Consider the following 13,738-nt stretch of genomic DNA (forward strand, 5'->3'; position numbering starts at 1 on the left):
TTTTTAGGAAACTCCCAAGTCTTGAAGGTACCGGTAGGTTTTACCAAACTTCACCAAGCTCTGCCAAATTTCGCAATTTTCAAAATATTTCTTGAATCTCCAAGCGTCTTCTAAAGACTTTTATAATATGCCCAATATTCTAGATTTTGGTTTAAAATTATTATTTTTAAATTGTTTGGATGGAAGTAGAATAAAGCTCGGGGTCGGGGCGTAAATATTAACACAAACCAACAAGAAAGACTAGAAGCAAGGAGGGTTAGATATAAAATTATAGGCTTGGCTTGTACATCATACAATACTAGTCCCCCCTCCTATATTGTATGGTCCGAAACAAATGGCGAAGATAGCTAACGGTGTCGGAATCCCCCTCTCTCACACCCGTCCGACGTATTCTTCGTATTCTTACATTTCAACTGCTCCTCGTACTCTTCCTAGTTCACTTGTTTTCGGCAAACTCAGTCAAACTCGCCTCAACTCGGTTATTTCGCCTCGATTATTTCGCCACCGTGTTTCCGTCAGAGCCTCTTCTTCCTCTGTTTCTCAACCTCCAACTGTTCCTTCAGGTTTCGATTGTTTTATAATCTCCATAATTTAATAAAATTCGAACCTACGTTGTAACTAATTTATAGAGGCTTGACTTATATGTATTTTGTGATTTTTTTATATTTGTTGATATTTAATTTACGTATTTTGAGCATAATTACACACACATATTCAATGTGCTTAGTTTAAATAATTGAGTTTCTATTGAGTTATGTTTTTGTGTGTGTTCATATGTATTGAAGATTTAAGAAATAGCATATGTCTGCCTGCTACGTGTTCGAGTTTATCCTTTCGATTCACATGTCTTGTTATTTTTTTCTTATTTTGTTGTTGTGGTTCGATTAATTGTGGAGAGGATGCAGAATGTACTAGTTTAGTTGATTTAGATTTAAGGCGTGAAAGAATGATAATTCAGAAATAATTTTAGATGTTCAATTTTAAGATTCCTGCGTACTGCTGTAGTTTGGTGAATGCGTCTTTTGAATTTTATAGTAAAGCACTCTATAGCGTTTGGTGGATATCAGAAAATATTTGCTACTCACATACTCGAGTTAATGTAAACCTGCTTAATGTGCCCACAGCTCACTAAATCTCCCTAATGATTTTATGAATGGGTAGCACATCCACCGAGTGCAGTAGTAAATAAATTTAGAGGATGTTTTGTCTATTGGAGAATTTCACTTAGCCTTACAGTATACATATGTCCTTATATCCATATTATAAGTTTATTAGCTTTAGGTAATGCTGAAGGAGTAACAAATTTCTCAAGTTTTTACTTTCCACATGCTTTAAATTCAGTTCATTGCACTTGCGGAAGCATTACTTTTTTCGATTAAGATACTCACGCGTGTTAGATAATTCTCTGTCCATCTTGGAACTTCATTTATGTTTTATCATTTAGAGTCTATGTATTGAAACATGCTCATTGAATGACTTTTCTTGTATGAGTGTTTTGCCATTATTTTTGTCTTTTTGTGGGATTATATCTTCTTTTGTTCTGTTCAAAGCTTGTATATCCTAGGTTAAAAAAAAATTCTTGCCATCTTGCAGCTGAAGGTATCGAGAATGTGGTTATCATAGGTTCAGGCCCTGCTGGATATACTGCAGCTATTTATGCAGGTCGAGCCAATTTGAAACCTGTAGTGTTTGAAGGATATCAGATAGGAGGTGTCCCGGGGGGACAGTTGATGACCACAACAGAAGTAGAGAACTTTCCAGGTTTTCCAGAGGGAATAACTGGCCCAGACTTGATGGACCGGTAATCGAACTTTTTGAGTTATAGTCTTATTTTTCTTTAAGAGAGGATCACTGTACTTTTGTGGCAGTAAAGTTCTTTTATTACTATCCAAGATAACTTAAGTTAATTCTATGATCAGGATGCGAAATCAAGCTGAACGTTGGGGTGCAGAATTATTTCAAGAAGACGTTGAATTCCTTGATGTGAAAACCAGTCCCTTTACTGTTCAAAGTAGTGACCGAAAGGTAAATATCTTTCTACTTCCTCTAATTTATCTATTTCAATGTCTTTAAGTTTACCTTTTTTCTTTTTATTGTATTAAGTATACTATGTTTACCATATCCTACTACAATCTCGGGATAATCATTGAGCTAAAATTGATTGAATATACCCTAAATGTAGTGTTTATATATAGCAAAGAACAAATGTAGTGTTTATATAGTCATATAATTGGATTATTTATTAAAGATGGGATGGATTCCAAAAGATGATATGTATAGACGCAGTAGTGTACATTATTGCAATGCTGGTGCCCACAACAACTATTTTTCAGTTAAAATTGACAAAAATAACCATTTTATAAGGTGGTAGCCAATTTTGGCCTTTCGGATGCGCATTTACAAAACGCGTAGCTCATGTATGAGAGTCCATCTGTAAATGCGTCATTTTCCAAATGCATATATCCCATTTATGGAATACCCTGTTGGCATATGTGTATCACATTAGCTTGAATTGTTTAAAAATTAAAAATGGTTATTTTGTCATTTAGAGGAAAAAATAATGGCTCAAGTTGGCTTTTAACCTGCAATACACATAGCACCAAGTTTGTTGGTCCTACAAACTAGGCATCCAAATGAAATAGTTAATTCTATATCATAGTATTTATTACTCTACACGGATACATGCTATGTTGTTCTTTGACCTTCTTTAGTTTCTCAAAACATGTACCTCCTTCACCAGACAAATGCATTCATGTTGTGCGATAAAACATAAATGTTTACTATTTAGAATCATAGGCATTCATGTTCAGTGGTACAGTCTGTCAAATCCTAAGATACTACTCACTTTGTAATCCGCTAATATTAGTTCCTTCACTTGGCCGAATGTTAGAGTTAGGTTTGGTACTGATCTGTGATGTCTTCTAGTAATTCATGGTAGAAATCATCGCTTTGTACGGACTTAACATTCTTGATTGTTATTCAGTGTTATCTTGTTTAAACGTAGTAGGTATTATCTAAGGGGTCATATAAGATACATAGATGTAGTTTTGTTCAAGTAATGAAAGAAGTCATGAAATTATTCCATAGTAATATAGTGACTGCTCCTTATCCGTGCCGGTCTGTGCTAACACACCCCCCCCCCTCTTGAACTATACATGATTTTTACATCCCTCTAATTTTACTGTTTTCTTGTATCTAAAGGTAAAGTGCCATAGCATTATATTTGCCACTGGAGCCACGGCAAGAAGGCTTAACTTACCTCGGGAAGAAGAGTTTTGGAGTCGAGGAATTAGTGCCTGTGCTATATGTGATGGTGCATCACCTCTATTTAAGGGACAGGTTCTTGCTGTGGTTGGAGGGGGTGATACAGCTACAGAGGAAGCATTATACTTAACTAAATATGCTCGTCATGTGCATTTGCTTGTACGCAAGGACCAACTAAGGGCTTCCAGAGCTATGCAAGATAGGTGGGCCAAAATCAATTGGATTTCTGTTTTTTTATGTTTGTCAATACTCAATATCAAATGTTGCACACTGTGGGCTGTTGATCGTTAAGATTGCATATATTTTTTGTCTACCTAAAACATTATTCCACTTCCTATCTATGTTTGTAGAATTGTAGTAATATATAAGATGATTAAATATGTTCTCTGTTTGTAAGTCAACTAACTTACTAATCAGAAATTATGTAAGTTTCAACTTCCTGAATGTTTGTTTAACAGGTTGATTCTGGCGAATGTTTCAGAGTTTTCAACAATCCGAATATCACGGTGCACTTCAGTACTGAGACTGTGGACATTGTTAGCAATACAAAAGGACAGATGTCTGGCATATTAGTTAGAAAAGCAGACACGGGTGAGGAATCAGTGCTGGAGGCGAAAGGCTTGTTTTACGGGATAGGACATTCACCAAATAGCCAGTTGTTAGAAGGTCAAGTTGATCTTGACATATCGGGGTATGTATTAGTGGAGGAGGGTACTGCAAAAACTTCTGTCGAAGGTGTATTTGCAGCTGGAGATGTACAGGTAATTCTGCTGTAAGTTTTTTGCTCTATTTTGTCTTGTGCAATAGGCATTACTTCATAGGTTTGTATGTCATCATATTTAATGCACAATAGTTATGCATCAAAAGAACATGTTCTCTTTCTCTGTCCACTTTTTCTTTTTATTACCCTTTGTTCTATAATGCATTTGTAATTTTAGGACGCTTGTATATGGAGATCCAGAATTTACAGAAATTTTTACATTCTTCATGTTGGCGAATTTTAAATATTACCAAAATTTCCATCGATCGTGTCGTTAATATGTATTCAACACAAAAACAAAAAATTATACAAGAAAAGTCCTCCACATGTTTTGCTTCCAAAAAAATAAGTTTCCTGTAAGGTTATAAATGAAGGCCGAACTTTGATCTATAAAACATACCCGTGTCATGTTGTAAATGACATGGGTATGACCAAAAAAGTGAAGGGTTTGGGTAATAGAGGTATATGCGGTAAAATGAAACCACTTGAATCTTGTTGCCAATATGTTGTAGTTTGAACATTAATAAATTTGCTCAAGTACGTAACTATAATTTGTATATGATATTCTTGTGCATTGCTTAGGATCACGAATGGAGGCAAGCCGTTACTGCAGCAGGTTCAGGATGTATTGCTGCCTTATCAGTGGAGAGATATCTTGCAAGCAATAGTCTCCTTGTTGAATTCCACCAGGTACATGACTTCTGGAACTCTAATTCGTTATTTCCTCTGCAAGTAGTCACATGTTTGGGAAATATCTTAAAAGCAGCACTTAGTGTTCCTTAATAATCATTACGTCACCAAATGATGACCGGAAAATGGTATAATCTTATTAGTGTAAAGTTTACTTTTAACGATAGAAAATGCTGATCAATGTTCCTATAATTATCGTACTGAGAATAAAGAATTTAGCTTACAGCCCCAGTTTAGCTTTTATGTGACACAAAATTTTATGACCTAGTAAATATGTCTTCGTATCAGCTAAAATACTGAGAACAAATTGGTAAACGGTAAGTGTTTGCCTGATTAATTTTAGCATTGTATAGTTAATTTATGTCATGTTTATAGGAAGTGTCTGTTAGTTATGGATACATTTCGGTTTTACACTGTACGAGTATAAGCCACGCAAGTCCTCTTGGGTTGCAGAACTTTCGTCTCATTGATTTTATGTTTTTGTTCCCACAGCCACAAACTGAAGAGGTTAAGAAGGAACTTACGACTAGAGATGTACAGGAAGGTTTTGACATTTCACTTACAAAGCACAGGGGACAGGTATGTCTTTAACCTCGCCAATTACTTACATGTAAACATCTAACTTTTTATGGTTCATCAACCCTCAAGTTATTTTCTTTTTGATTTTTTGCTATTTTCACTCTATCTTTGTCCCTAATTTTGATTGTTTCTGGCCCACAGTATGCTTTAAGAAAATTATACCATGAAAGTCCAAGGCTTATCTGTGTTCTATATACATCACCAACATGTGGTCCCTGTAGGACCTTGAAGCCAATTCTTAGCAAGGTACAACTTAATTTTTGCATTTCAAACATATTTTACTGTAACATGTCAGATTAAAGCATGATAATTTAATGAAAAGATTTTGTGGCGTGATATTTATGTTTGTGATGGACTTACTTGAGATATGGGGTCTTACATGGATTTCCAGTTTCCTCCCTGATATGTTTTGAAGGTGGGTACTATTTTATGGGCCATACAGAGATGTTTGAAATTAAAAATATCTAAAGAGGATCTTGTCATCCGATACTTGGAGCACACATTATTACATTAAAGGGACTACATAGGGAGAAAAATGCCAAGAATACGGCTGGTGTTAAGTCCATTATTCAGAGTATACACGTTTTTTAATTTGATGCTATAATAGTTAAGAAAGTAACATATAGCTATCTCTCTGTTCTCGGTTTATTAAGAGGTGTGCATTTTCTTGGGCTGGGCTTTTTTACTGGGATTGGATGGGATATAGCATTATATCCTGGCGTCATTACAAAACTAATGTACAGATCATCTATTCATGCTCCCTTTACCTATATGGTATTTTTAAGAATTTTTTCTTACGGAAGTTTTTTCTAAAGAAGATATCGAAATACCATTGTATGAATAAACAGCTAATACTACTACAAATACTTATGTCTAGACTCTAGTAGTACACATTAGTAAAGAAAGGCTGTATAGTTCTAATGTAGATGATGAATCATAAATACCTGTTATAAATGTGGCCAACATTTTGTGAAAATTAGGAGCTTTTGACAGACAGAATTAAAATTTACTATTGATGCATGCTCTAGGTTTATATACAGATATAATAATCTCTACTACACGGGAGATTTACTCCCTGGTTGATGTGGGGGAAGAGGGGGGGGGCGAAGATGCCAGATTTAACAAAAAAGGTGGCCAACTTTGACGGATGAGAGACTTACAGTAGATTAACAAAAGGGGATAAAGATTCTAGAGACGTTTATTTGTAGAAAAGTGAGAATGGGAGAGTGAAGCCTCTTGGTCTTCTCCTCCACCGATTTACCGCCATGTTTATCTTCTCAATGTGATATTGAGCTACCGTATGTATTGCATAATACCTAAACTATGAATGCGTATTCACTGCTATCTAAACATGTTACTCCCACGGTAATTGCGTATTGAGCATTAAAAATTAATATTTTTTTCGTCACTCACATGGAGAATACATATTCTATATTAAATACTCTGTTCCAAAATGCGTAATACTAATACTCCATTTTTATGTGATGCGTATTCTGCCGGCTACAAATGTATAAGAATTCAAAACCGGTTATTTATGTCATTTTTTGATTTGGAAAATGGGTCAAAGTTGGCTTACACCCAGGGGGTGGGGGTGGGGGTGGGGGTGTTTAGGTCAACCCCAAAGAAAAGATTCTAAGTAAGTTCAGTCGAGGGTTCATTTTCCTGAAAATACAGGAAATGAGATTATATTTATATATTATTAGGAATAGGTCAAGGGTTCTACTTCATCTAACCTTGATTGCTTTGGTCAGTAGTAACCAGCACTCTCACCAACTCAGCTACACACCCGGAGGCAATAAATTATTTACTTCCCTAAAGAAAGAATGGAATTTGACTCTAAAAATAAAATTGCCAGAAATTATATTTTTAAATTAGAAACTAAATAAAATTGAATTGTAGCAAGCACAAATTAATATAAGTATTAATAACAAAATTTGAATCCCCCCCAAGCATTGCATTTGTTACAAGCTAATATTTTGTTTAATTTATTAATGCTCATTACACAAATTTCTTCATACCGAAATATTAAACATGTATTGTTTGATTTTTATAGAAGTATTCAGAACAAGCTTGTTACTTTTGATTAATTTGTCTTTGATATTTATGAGCTTCTTGTGACTCTTTTCAATCTTCAGGTGATAGACGAGTATGATGAGAATGTACATTTTGTTGAGATTGATATTGAAGAAGATCAAGAAGTTGCGGAAGCAGCTGGTATTATGGGCACACCATGCGTGCAATTTTTTAAGAATAAGGAAATGATCAGGTTTGTAGCTTTTATCTTCATGCTTTTCTTCTAGGAAAAAACATTAAATAATTTTTGTCACACTCAAACACCAAATAGAGTATAAAGCATGGCCGCCGTTCCAACCCATCAGTAAGGAATGTAAGATCTTACTGGACATGATAAACAAGTAAACCTACTAAGCGAAAATCTAATAAGTGGTAATTAATTAACTTGAGAGGACATAAAGATAGTCACCTGACTACTACTCATGAAACCTACTAAAAATGGAAAATGAAACTAAGATAAACTATAAAACTGATAACTTAGTCTAGCTATTTTTTTTTGCTAATTAACTTGGCCTAGCTAAATTTAAAATGCTAATTCTGAGAACTAGATCAAATACATCACAGTCGCTTGGTTTCATCACATTAAGCTTTGATGCTACATTACGGGAAATGAAAGAGATAGGCGTTAAAAATCTCTGTACAAGTCTAAAAACGAGTGGGATACACTGGGTATATTTTGTCTGCTTTATAAAAGTCTAGAATACAAGTTGGTAGAAGCGGAAAATACACAATAACTTGGCGCAACTCCTGATACTCTATAGTAGCTAACTCTTAAATTAAGTCGCTACCTAGTTCATGGGAGTTTCATGAAATATAGAAATATGCATGTGTGTATATATGTAATTCATTTCGTTGCACTTCATTGTATCATGAGTCACGACAAGAAATGCATTCTCTTATTTTTTATTTTTCCTTAAGCTTGTCATTACCAAGTACGAAGTAAATGGTGTGCTACTGACCATATACAAACTCTATGGCCAGGAACTCACCATGTATGCCCATCATCCCAAGTCCCAACTCATTGCATTGGTTGTAATTAGGGGTCCTACATATCTGTTTGCATTGAAAATGAAAGTAGCAAAACTCCGTGTTAAATTACATATAGAAAAGGAACTAATTTAATATAATAATTCATACCTTAAATTAACAAACTACATGTATGTTATATGTAAAATAAAAGAGGAGCAAGTAGAGTCACTTTTAATACTTCCAATAAATAATGGCTGAATTCATAGTGCTATGAAAGCAGGCTCTGATCCCCCAACTATCTATGATGTTTCCATAATCTGAAAGATAATTTTCTTAGCCTTCAGTTTGCATGAACGCTCCAATACCTGTTATATTGCTAAGTCTGATCTTACATCAACTTTACAGCTGTTACGTTATTCAAATATGCATTCTTACATTTGTGTTTGACTTACAGGACTGTATCGGGGGTTAAAATGAAGAGAGAGTACCGAGAGTTTATTGAATCAAATAAGTGAGATTTCATCTTATTTTTTTCCACCATAGGGGGGGGTGGAATGTCCAAGTCTTTGATGGGCAGATGCCATGATTTTTTTTGTGTTTCGGTTTTGTAACTGTAGATCGGCTAGTTAAATAATGCCTTGTACTTTTACAGCAATCTCATGCATTGAGCAATAACTTCTCAATCATACATGTTCAGTTTTCTTTCCTTTTGTCTTTTTTTTGAAGGAATCCATGTTGTATCTGTGCAGTTTTAAACATTAGAATTTCAGTTATCTGCTCGGTCCATTTTTTACCCTAACCTGTGGTAATATGAGGGACTAGTATCAGATTTGTCTGTTAAACTTACAAAACAAACTCTCTCTTTTACATTTAGCCCCTCTTCCATTCCTGTAACTCGAAGGTAGCCTACAAAATGGAACTATATGCCAGATAATTATTACATTTGTAACTGTATGCCAAAAAGTGCTATCCGTTTTAATGAAGACCGCTGCCATTTGTACATACAAATTGTAAGCATTGACCGACTTGAAAGATTTGATAGGGAGCAAAGTAACCTATATGATTTTAACTTTTTTGTGAGACTGAGAGCATCCCCAGCGTCCAGTCCCTGTTTTTTAATTTTTTAGACTCCACGTAGATTCCAAGTAAGGAAAAGTAGGTTAGTAGAAAAACTGGCCAATGCTCTACGACGGCGGCCCATTTTACGGTTTTGAATATATTATTTTTATATTTTGCAGCTTAGTTTTTGGTAGAATTGGGTAATATAAATTAATATTATTTATTCAATTTACTAATAAAATAAATTTACTTTTGAACTCTAAAATAAAATTAAAATTATAATAATTAAATTAAAGTGATTAAAATTTTAAGATTATTAATAAATTAAAAACCCAGTAATTAAAATGCAACATATTATTTAGAATACTAAATAAAAAATGTTACACGAGAAAATATTAAATTCAAATATTACAATATTAAAAAAAATTAACGATTATTATGAAAGTGCAAGATATGCTCAACCAAGTCATTGACAATGTATCCGTTTATCATGTACCTGCATACTATTTTGAATATACCTTTCATACGGGACAAAAGATTCTTTACCTAAATTTGGTTCCGGTAATCCATTTGTTGCATCATCATAAGTTGGTAGGGGACCAAATTGAGTGACATATGTGTCCCTCTCGTCTTCAACAATCATATTATGTATTATGATGCATGCTTTCATGATTCTCCCAAGATCTGCTCTGTCCCAAAAGCGTGCCGGACCACGTACAATTGCGAAACGGGACTGTAACACACCAAACGCTCGTTCAACATCTTTTCGTGGACTTTCTTGATATTTTGAAAATAATTTCCTTTTTTCACTTTGTGGACGTGGAATTGTTTTAACGAATGTTGACCATTCAGGATATATTCCATCAGTTAAGTAATATCCCATATTATAATTGTTTCCATTGATAGTGAAATTTACCTCTGGAGCACGATCTTGTAGCATATCATCAAATACTGGTGACTGATCTAAAACATTTATGTCATTATTTGATCCAGCAACTCCATCAAATGCATGCCAGATCCATAGATCAGATGAAGCGACCGCTTCCAATATAATTGTTGCAACTCCTTTGTGACCACTCATGAACATTCCCTTCCATGCTTTTGGACAATTTTTTCATTGCCAGTGCATGCAATCAATACTTCCCATCATACCAGGAAAACCACGAGTCTCGCCCATCTGTAATAGGCGTTGCACATCATTTGAGTTTGGCTTTCGTAAGTATTCACCCTCAAATATCGTAATGATATCGGAGATGAAATTTTTCAAGCATTCTACCGCGGTACTCTTTCCGATACGAACGTAGTTATCAACAGCGTCAGCAGATATACCGTATGACAACATACGCATTACCGCAATACATTTTTGTAAAGGTGATAAACCTTTTCTTCCCACTGCATCAATTCTCTATTGAAAGTATGGATCAAAATTTGAAACAACATCCACAATACGAAGAAAGACATGTCTTCTCATACGGAATCTTCGTCAAAAAATATTTTCTGGATAGACTGGATTAGGTGAAAAATAATCATTCACCAAACGTTAATGACCTGTTTCACGATCTCTGTAAATACATTTCTGAGGCGTGGATGTTGAACTCTGTCCGTATATCTTATGAAAAAGCTCGACCCGACGATTGTCTTCAGTGTCATTGCAAAACTCTTCAATGAATTCTTCAGTGAATTCTTTAATGAAGCTCTCTGTAGGTGTTTGATTCATGTTGATGTGAATTGAAAGAATTGATACATCTTGTTTATATAGAAAAAAAAATGAATATATTTACAAACAAATAAAAACAAATACTAGTTTCCACTTTGGATGTCTACGAAACTCCAGAACTACTTAATTTAGTTCTTTTAGAACTTGCACTAGTTGGAGAATTCTTCACTTGGGATGTCTACGAAGCTCACGCCAATGCAACTCAAAATTAGACTTCTTCTTATAATTAATTAAATGATCTTGGTGAGATTTCTCCATTATATTGTCTAAGTTTGAACCGCTTCCGATTTTTCGCTGAGCCTCATCATAACACGCACCAAATTTCTGAGCACCTTCATTTATTTTTTGCCACCTTTTTTTCGTTGCCACAACTCCTCTTTTAATGACACAAGAATTATCTTCTTCATAATATTGATGAATTCGCTCCCAAAATGCTTCGATTTTTTGATCAGTACCGACTAGTGGATCAATTAATACATTCAACCATGCACTTATTAAGAGCTTATCTTCAACCCACCTCCACTGACCCGTAATTTTTCGTAAATCTTCGGTTTCTTCGCAATCGTCATTTAGATCAATAATATTTTCGCGACCAAAGGCTGGTACTTGCGCTTCAGGAGAATTTTGGATATTGCTTGGTGTTTGTTGGGTTTCAAATTGTGGATTTGAAAATGGTGGATATGGAAATTGATATGGAGAATTTTGTGGATATGAAAATGGAAATTGAGAATTTTGAGAATGTGAAAATTGATATTGAAAATTTGGATTTTGAGAATTAGTAAAATTTTGTGGATTTGAAAAATAGGGACTTGGATATGGATATGAAAATTGAGGGTTTGGATTTTGAGAATTTGAATTTTGCTGATTTGAAGATGGGAGATTATTTGGATTCATCTTTTTTGTAGATTTTTTTTATGGAAACAATAAATGTGAATAATAAGAAAGGAGGATTGAATATTTATACAGAAAAACTTACTATTTTAAAATGTTTACGTTACAAATGTAACATTATAAAAGCAGAGGCAAACTGTAAAGCAGATACTTTATCCAACAACTAAATTATAAGTAATAAAATATGAAAATGGGACAGGCGCCAGTCAGAGGACCTGCCCCTCTTTCTCCGGTTTTGCTCCAACGGCAACTGGGTCTCTCATTTACATAATAATACCACTTCACGTGGCTCGAGGCAACAAATGTACCGGCGTTAGGGGTGAGCGCGGTGCGGGCGGTGCGGTTTTTTTCTCAAACCGCAAACCAAACCGCACATCCGGTTTGCTAAATTTTCCAAACCGCAACCGCATCGCGTACCCTCGAAAATCGCATAAACCACACCACGAAAATGCGGTGCGGCGTGGTGCGGTTCACTGCGGTTTATACTTTACAAGTTCAAAAAAATTAAATAAATTCAAAACTTAAATTTAATCAAATTTCTGAAAATAGTTTTAGTTAATCAGAATGCAACATCTTAGTTCACTAGTATAAATACTTGAATTTTGGTTTTCCTAGTGAAGAAATACAAACAAGAGATTGTGTATTCTCTTTTTTATTTGTCAGAAGATCGTGCGGTACATTTGAATTCCTTAATGAATTTAACATATAATTATAACTCATTAAGGAAGCTATAGCCATCTGCTAAATTCAGTTTAACTAAGAACATAAAATGGTTATTTATGTTACCCGATAGGAATATAAGTGTGTAAATATATATATATATATATATATATATATTTATATTTATAATATATTAAATATTGTGGTGCGGTGCGGTTTTAACCGCATTTCAGAAATTTAAAATCACAACCCGCACCGCACCGCGCGGTTTATTAAAAATTCAAACCGCAACCACACCACGAAAATTGAAAACCGCGTTTTGCCGTGCGGTTTGGTGCGGTGTGGACGATTTTTGCTGTTTGTGCGGTTTTCTACTCACCCCTAACCGGCGTTGCTAGTAGTTATACTGACATATATTTAATATAGATCCAAGGGTAATTCTTGCTGAGTTAGAAGTCCCGAACTAGGGCAGCTAAGCTTAGCGGAACCCACATCAAAAATAAACTTGGGTTTTATGCAGATTGTACATAATAATAAATTTACTCCAAATAAACCCTCGCACTTAATTAAATGCTTTTTGCACAGACCCGGAAAGGGATTAAAGAATGCAAAGTAATATAAAGGGGGTTGATTAAAGAAACAAAGTATAATTTTCGGGCGGCAAGAGCATCTTCAATGTCTCTTTATACTCTTAATTCTTAAATTAAAATTTGAAAAAAATGGTAGTTTTACTTGTGCTCCTCGTCGCTCTTAAATTTACTAAATTTCTATTACTTTTCCTCAATTTTAGGAACTACTAGTCACCCTTAACTAATATTATATAAGAGAAATGTTAGGTTATCCAAAGTTTTTTTCCCAAAATTTCTACAAATACTTATGTGTTACATACTAGATAATTGATAGCAACTATTTTAAATATCTTATGAGTCCCACGTACATAAATATGCGCTCATAAATCAATATCCGCCACATGTTAATCACGTCATTTGATAAAATATTTGGGGAAGATTTTTGGGTAACTTAACACTCCTCATTATAACAATATAGGTCGGTTATTCGGTACAGTTGTTTGGTAC

General features: G+C 34.6%; 3 protein-coding genes across 3 annotated transcripts; 1 reads left to right on the plus strand and 2 right to left on the minus strand.

The window, feature by feature from the left end:
• Positions 1–237: 237 nt before the first annotated feature.
• On the plus strand, positions 238–9,041 carry LOC141720471 (thioredoxin reductase NTRC-like). Its single transcript, XM_074522901.1, has 10 exons — positions 238–563; positions 1,594–1,801; positions 1,920–2,025; positions 3,202–3,467; positions 3,746–4,025; positions 4,607–4,714; positions 5,207–5,293; positions 5,435–5,539; positions 7,429–7,559; positions 8,790–9,041. Exons 1-10 carry the CDS (start codon positions 335–337, stop codon positions 8,848–8,850), a joined length of 1,581 nt encoding a protein of 526 aa, XP_074379002.1. The 5' UTR covers positions 238–334; the 3' UTR covers positions 8,851–9,041.
• Positions 9,015–10,742, minus strand: LOC141719208 (uncharacterized). The gene is made up of 4 exons (XM_074521589.1): positions 10,547–10,742; positions 9,913–10,492; positions 9,183–9,241; positions 9,015–9,076 (listed from the first exon to the last, which is right to left on the minus strand). The coding sequence occupies exons 1-4, from the start codon at positions 10,740–10,742 to the stop codon at positions 9,015–9,017; spliced, it is 897 nt and encodes a 298-aa protein (XP_074377690.1).
• Positions 10,743–11,276: 534 nt separating this feature from the next.
• Positions 11,277–12,005, minus strand: LOC141719209 (glutathione S-transferase T3-like). Its single transcript, XM_074521590.1, has one exon. It carries the CDS (start codon positions 12,003–12,005, stop codon positions 11,277–11,279), a length of 729 nt encoding a protein of 242 aa, XP_074377691.1.
• Positions 12,006–13,738: the final 1,733 nt, after the last annotated feature.

Source organism: Apium graveolens, chromosome 4 (genome assembly GCF_009905375.1).
Source record: "Apium graveolens cultivar Ventura chromosome 4, ASM990537v1, whole genome shotgun sequence".
NCBI lineage: Eukaryota > Viridiplantae > Streptophyta > Magnoliopsida > Apiales > Apiaceae > Apium > Apium graveolens.

What these genes read in the sequence shown, in the direction of transcription:
- LOC141719209 (XM_074521590.1), bottom strand. Translation starts at nt 12,005, where the DNA reads ATGAATCCAAATAATCTCCCATCTTCAAATCAGCAAAATTCAAATTCT.
- LOC141719208 (XM_074521589.1), bottom strand. Translation starts at nt 10,742, where the DNA reads ATGCGTATGTTGTCATACGGTATATCTGCTGACGCTGTTGATAACTAC. An exon ending in TCTTTTGTCCCGTATGAAAG is followed by an intron (nt 9,242 to 9,912) that starts GTATATTCAAAA and finishes TCCATTTTGTAG; the next exon opens with GCTACCTTCGAGTTACAGGA. An exon ending in TAAAAGAGAGAGTTTGTTTT is followed by an intron (nt 9,077 to 9,182) that starts GTAAGTTTAACA and finishes AAAACTGCACAG; the next exon opens with ATACAACATGGATTCCTTCA.
- LOC141720471 (XM_074522901.1), top strand. Translation starts at nt 335, where the DNA reads ATGGCGAAGATAGCTAACGGTGTCGGAATCCCCCTCTCTCACACCCGT. An exon ending in GGCCCAGACTTGATGGACCG is followed by an intron (nt 1,802 to 1,919) that starts GTAATCGAACTT and finishes TTCTATGATCAG; the next exon opens with GATGCGAAATCAAGCTGAAC. An exon ending in TCCAGAGCTATGCAAGATAG is followed by an intron (nt 3,468 to 3,745) that starts GTGGGCCAAAAT and finishes CGAATGTTTCAG; the next exon opens with AGTTTTCAACAATCCGAATA.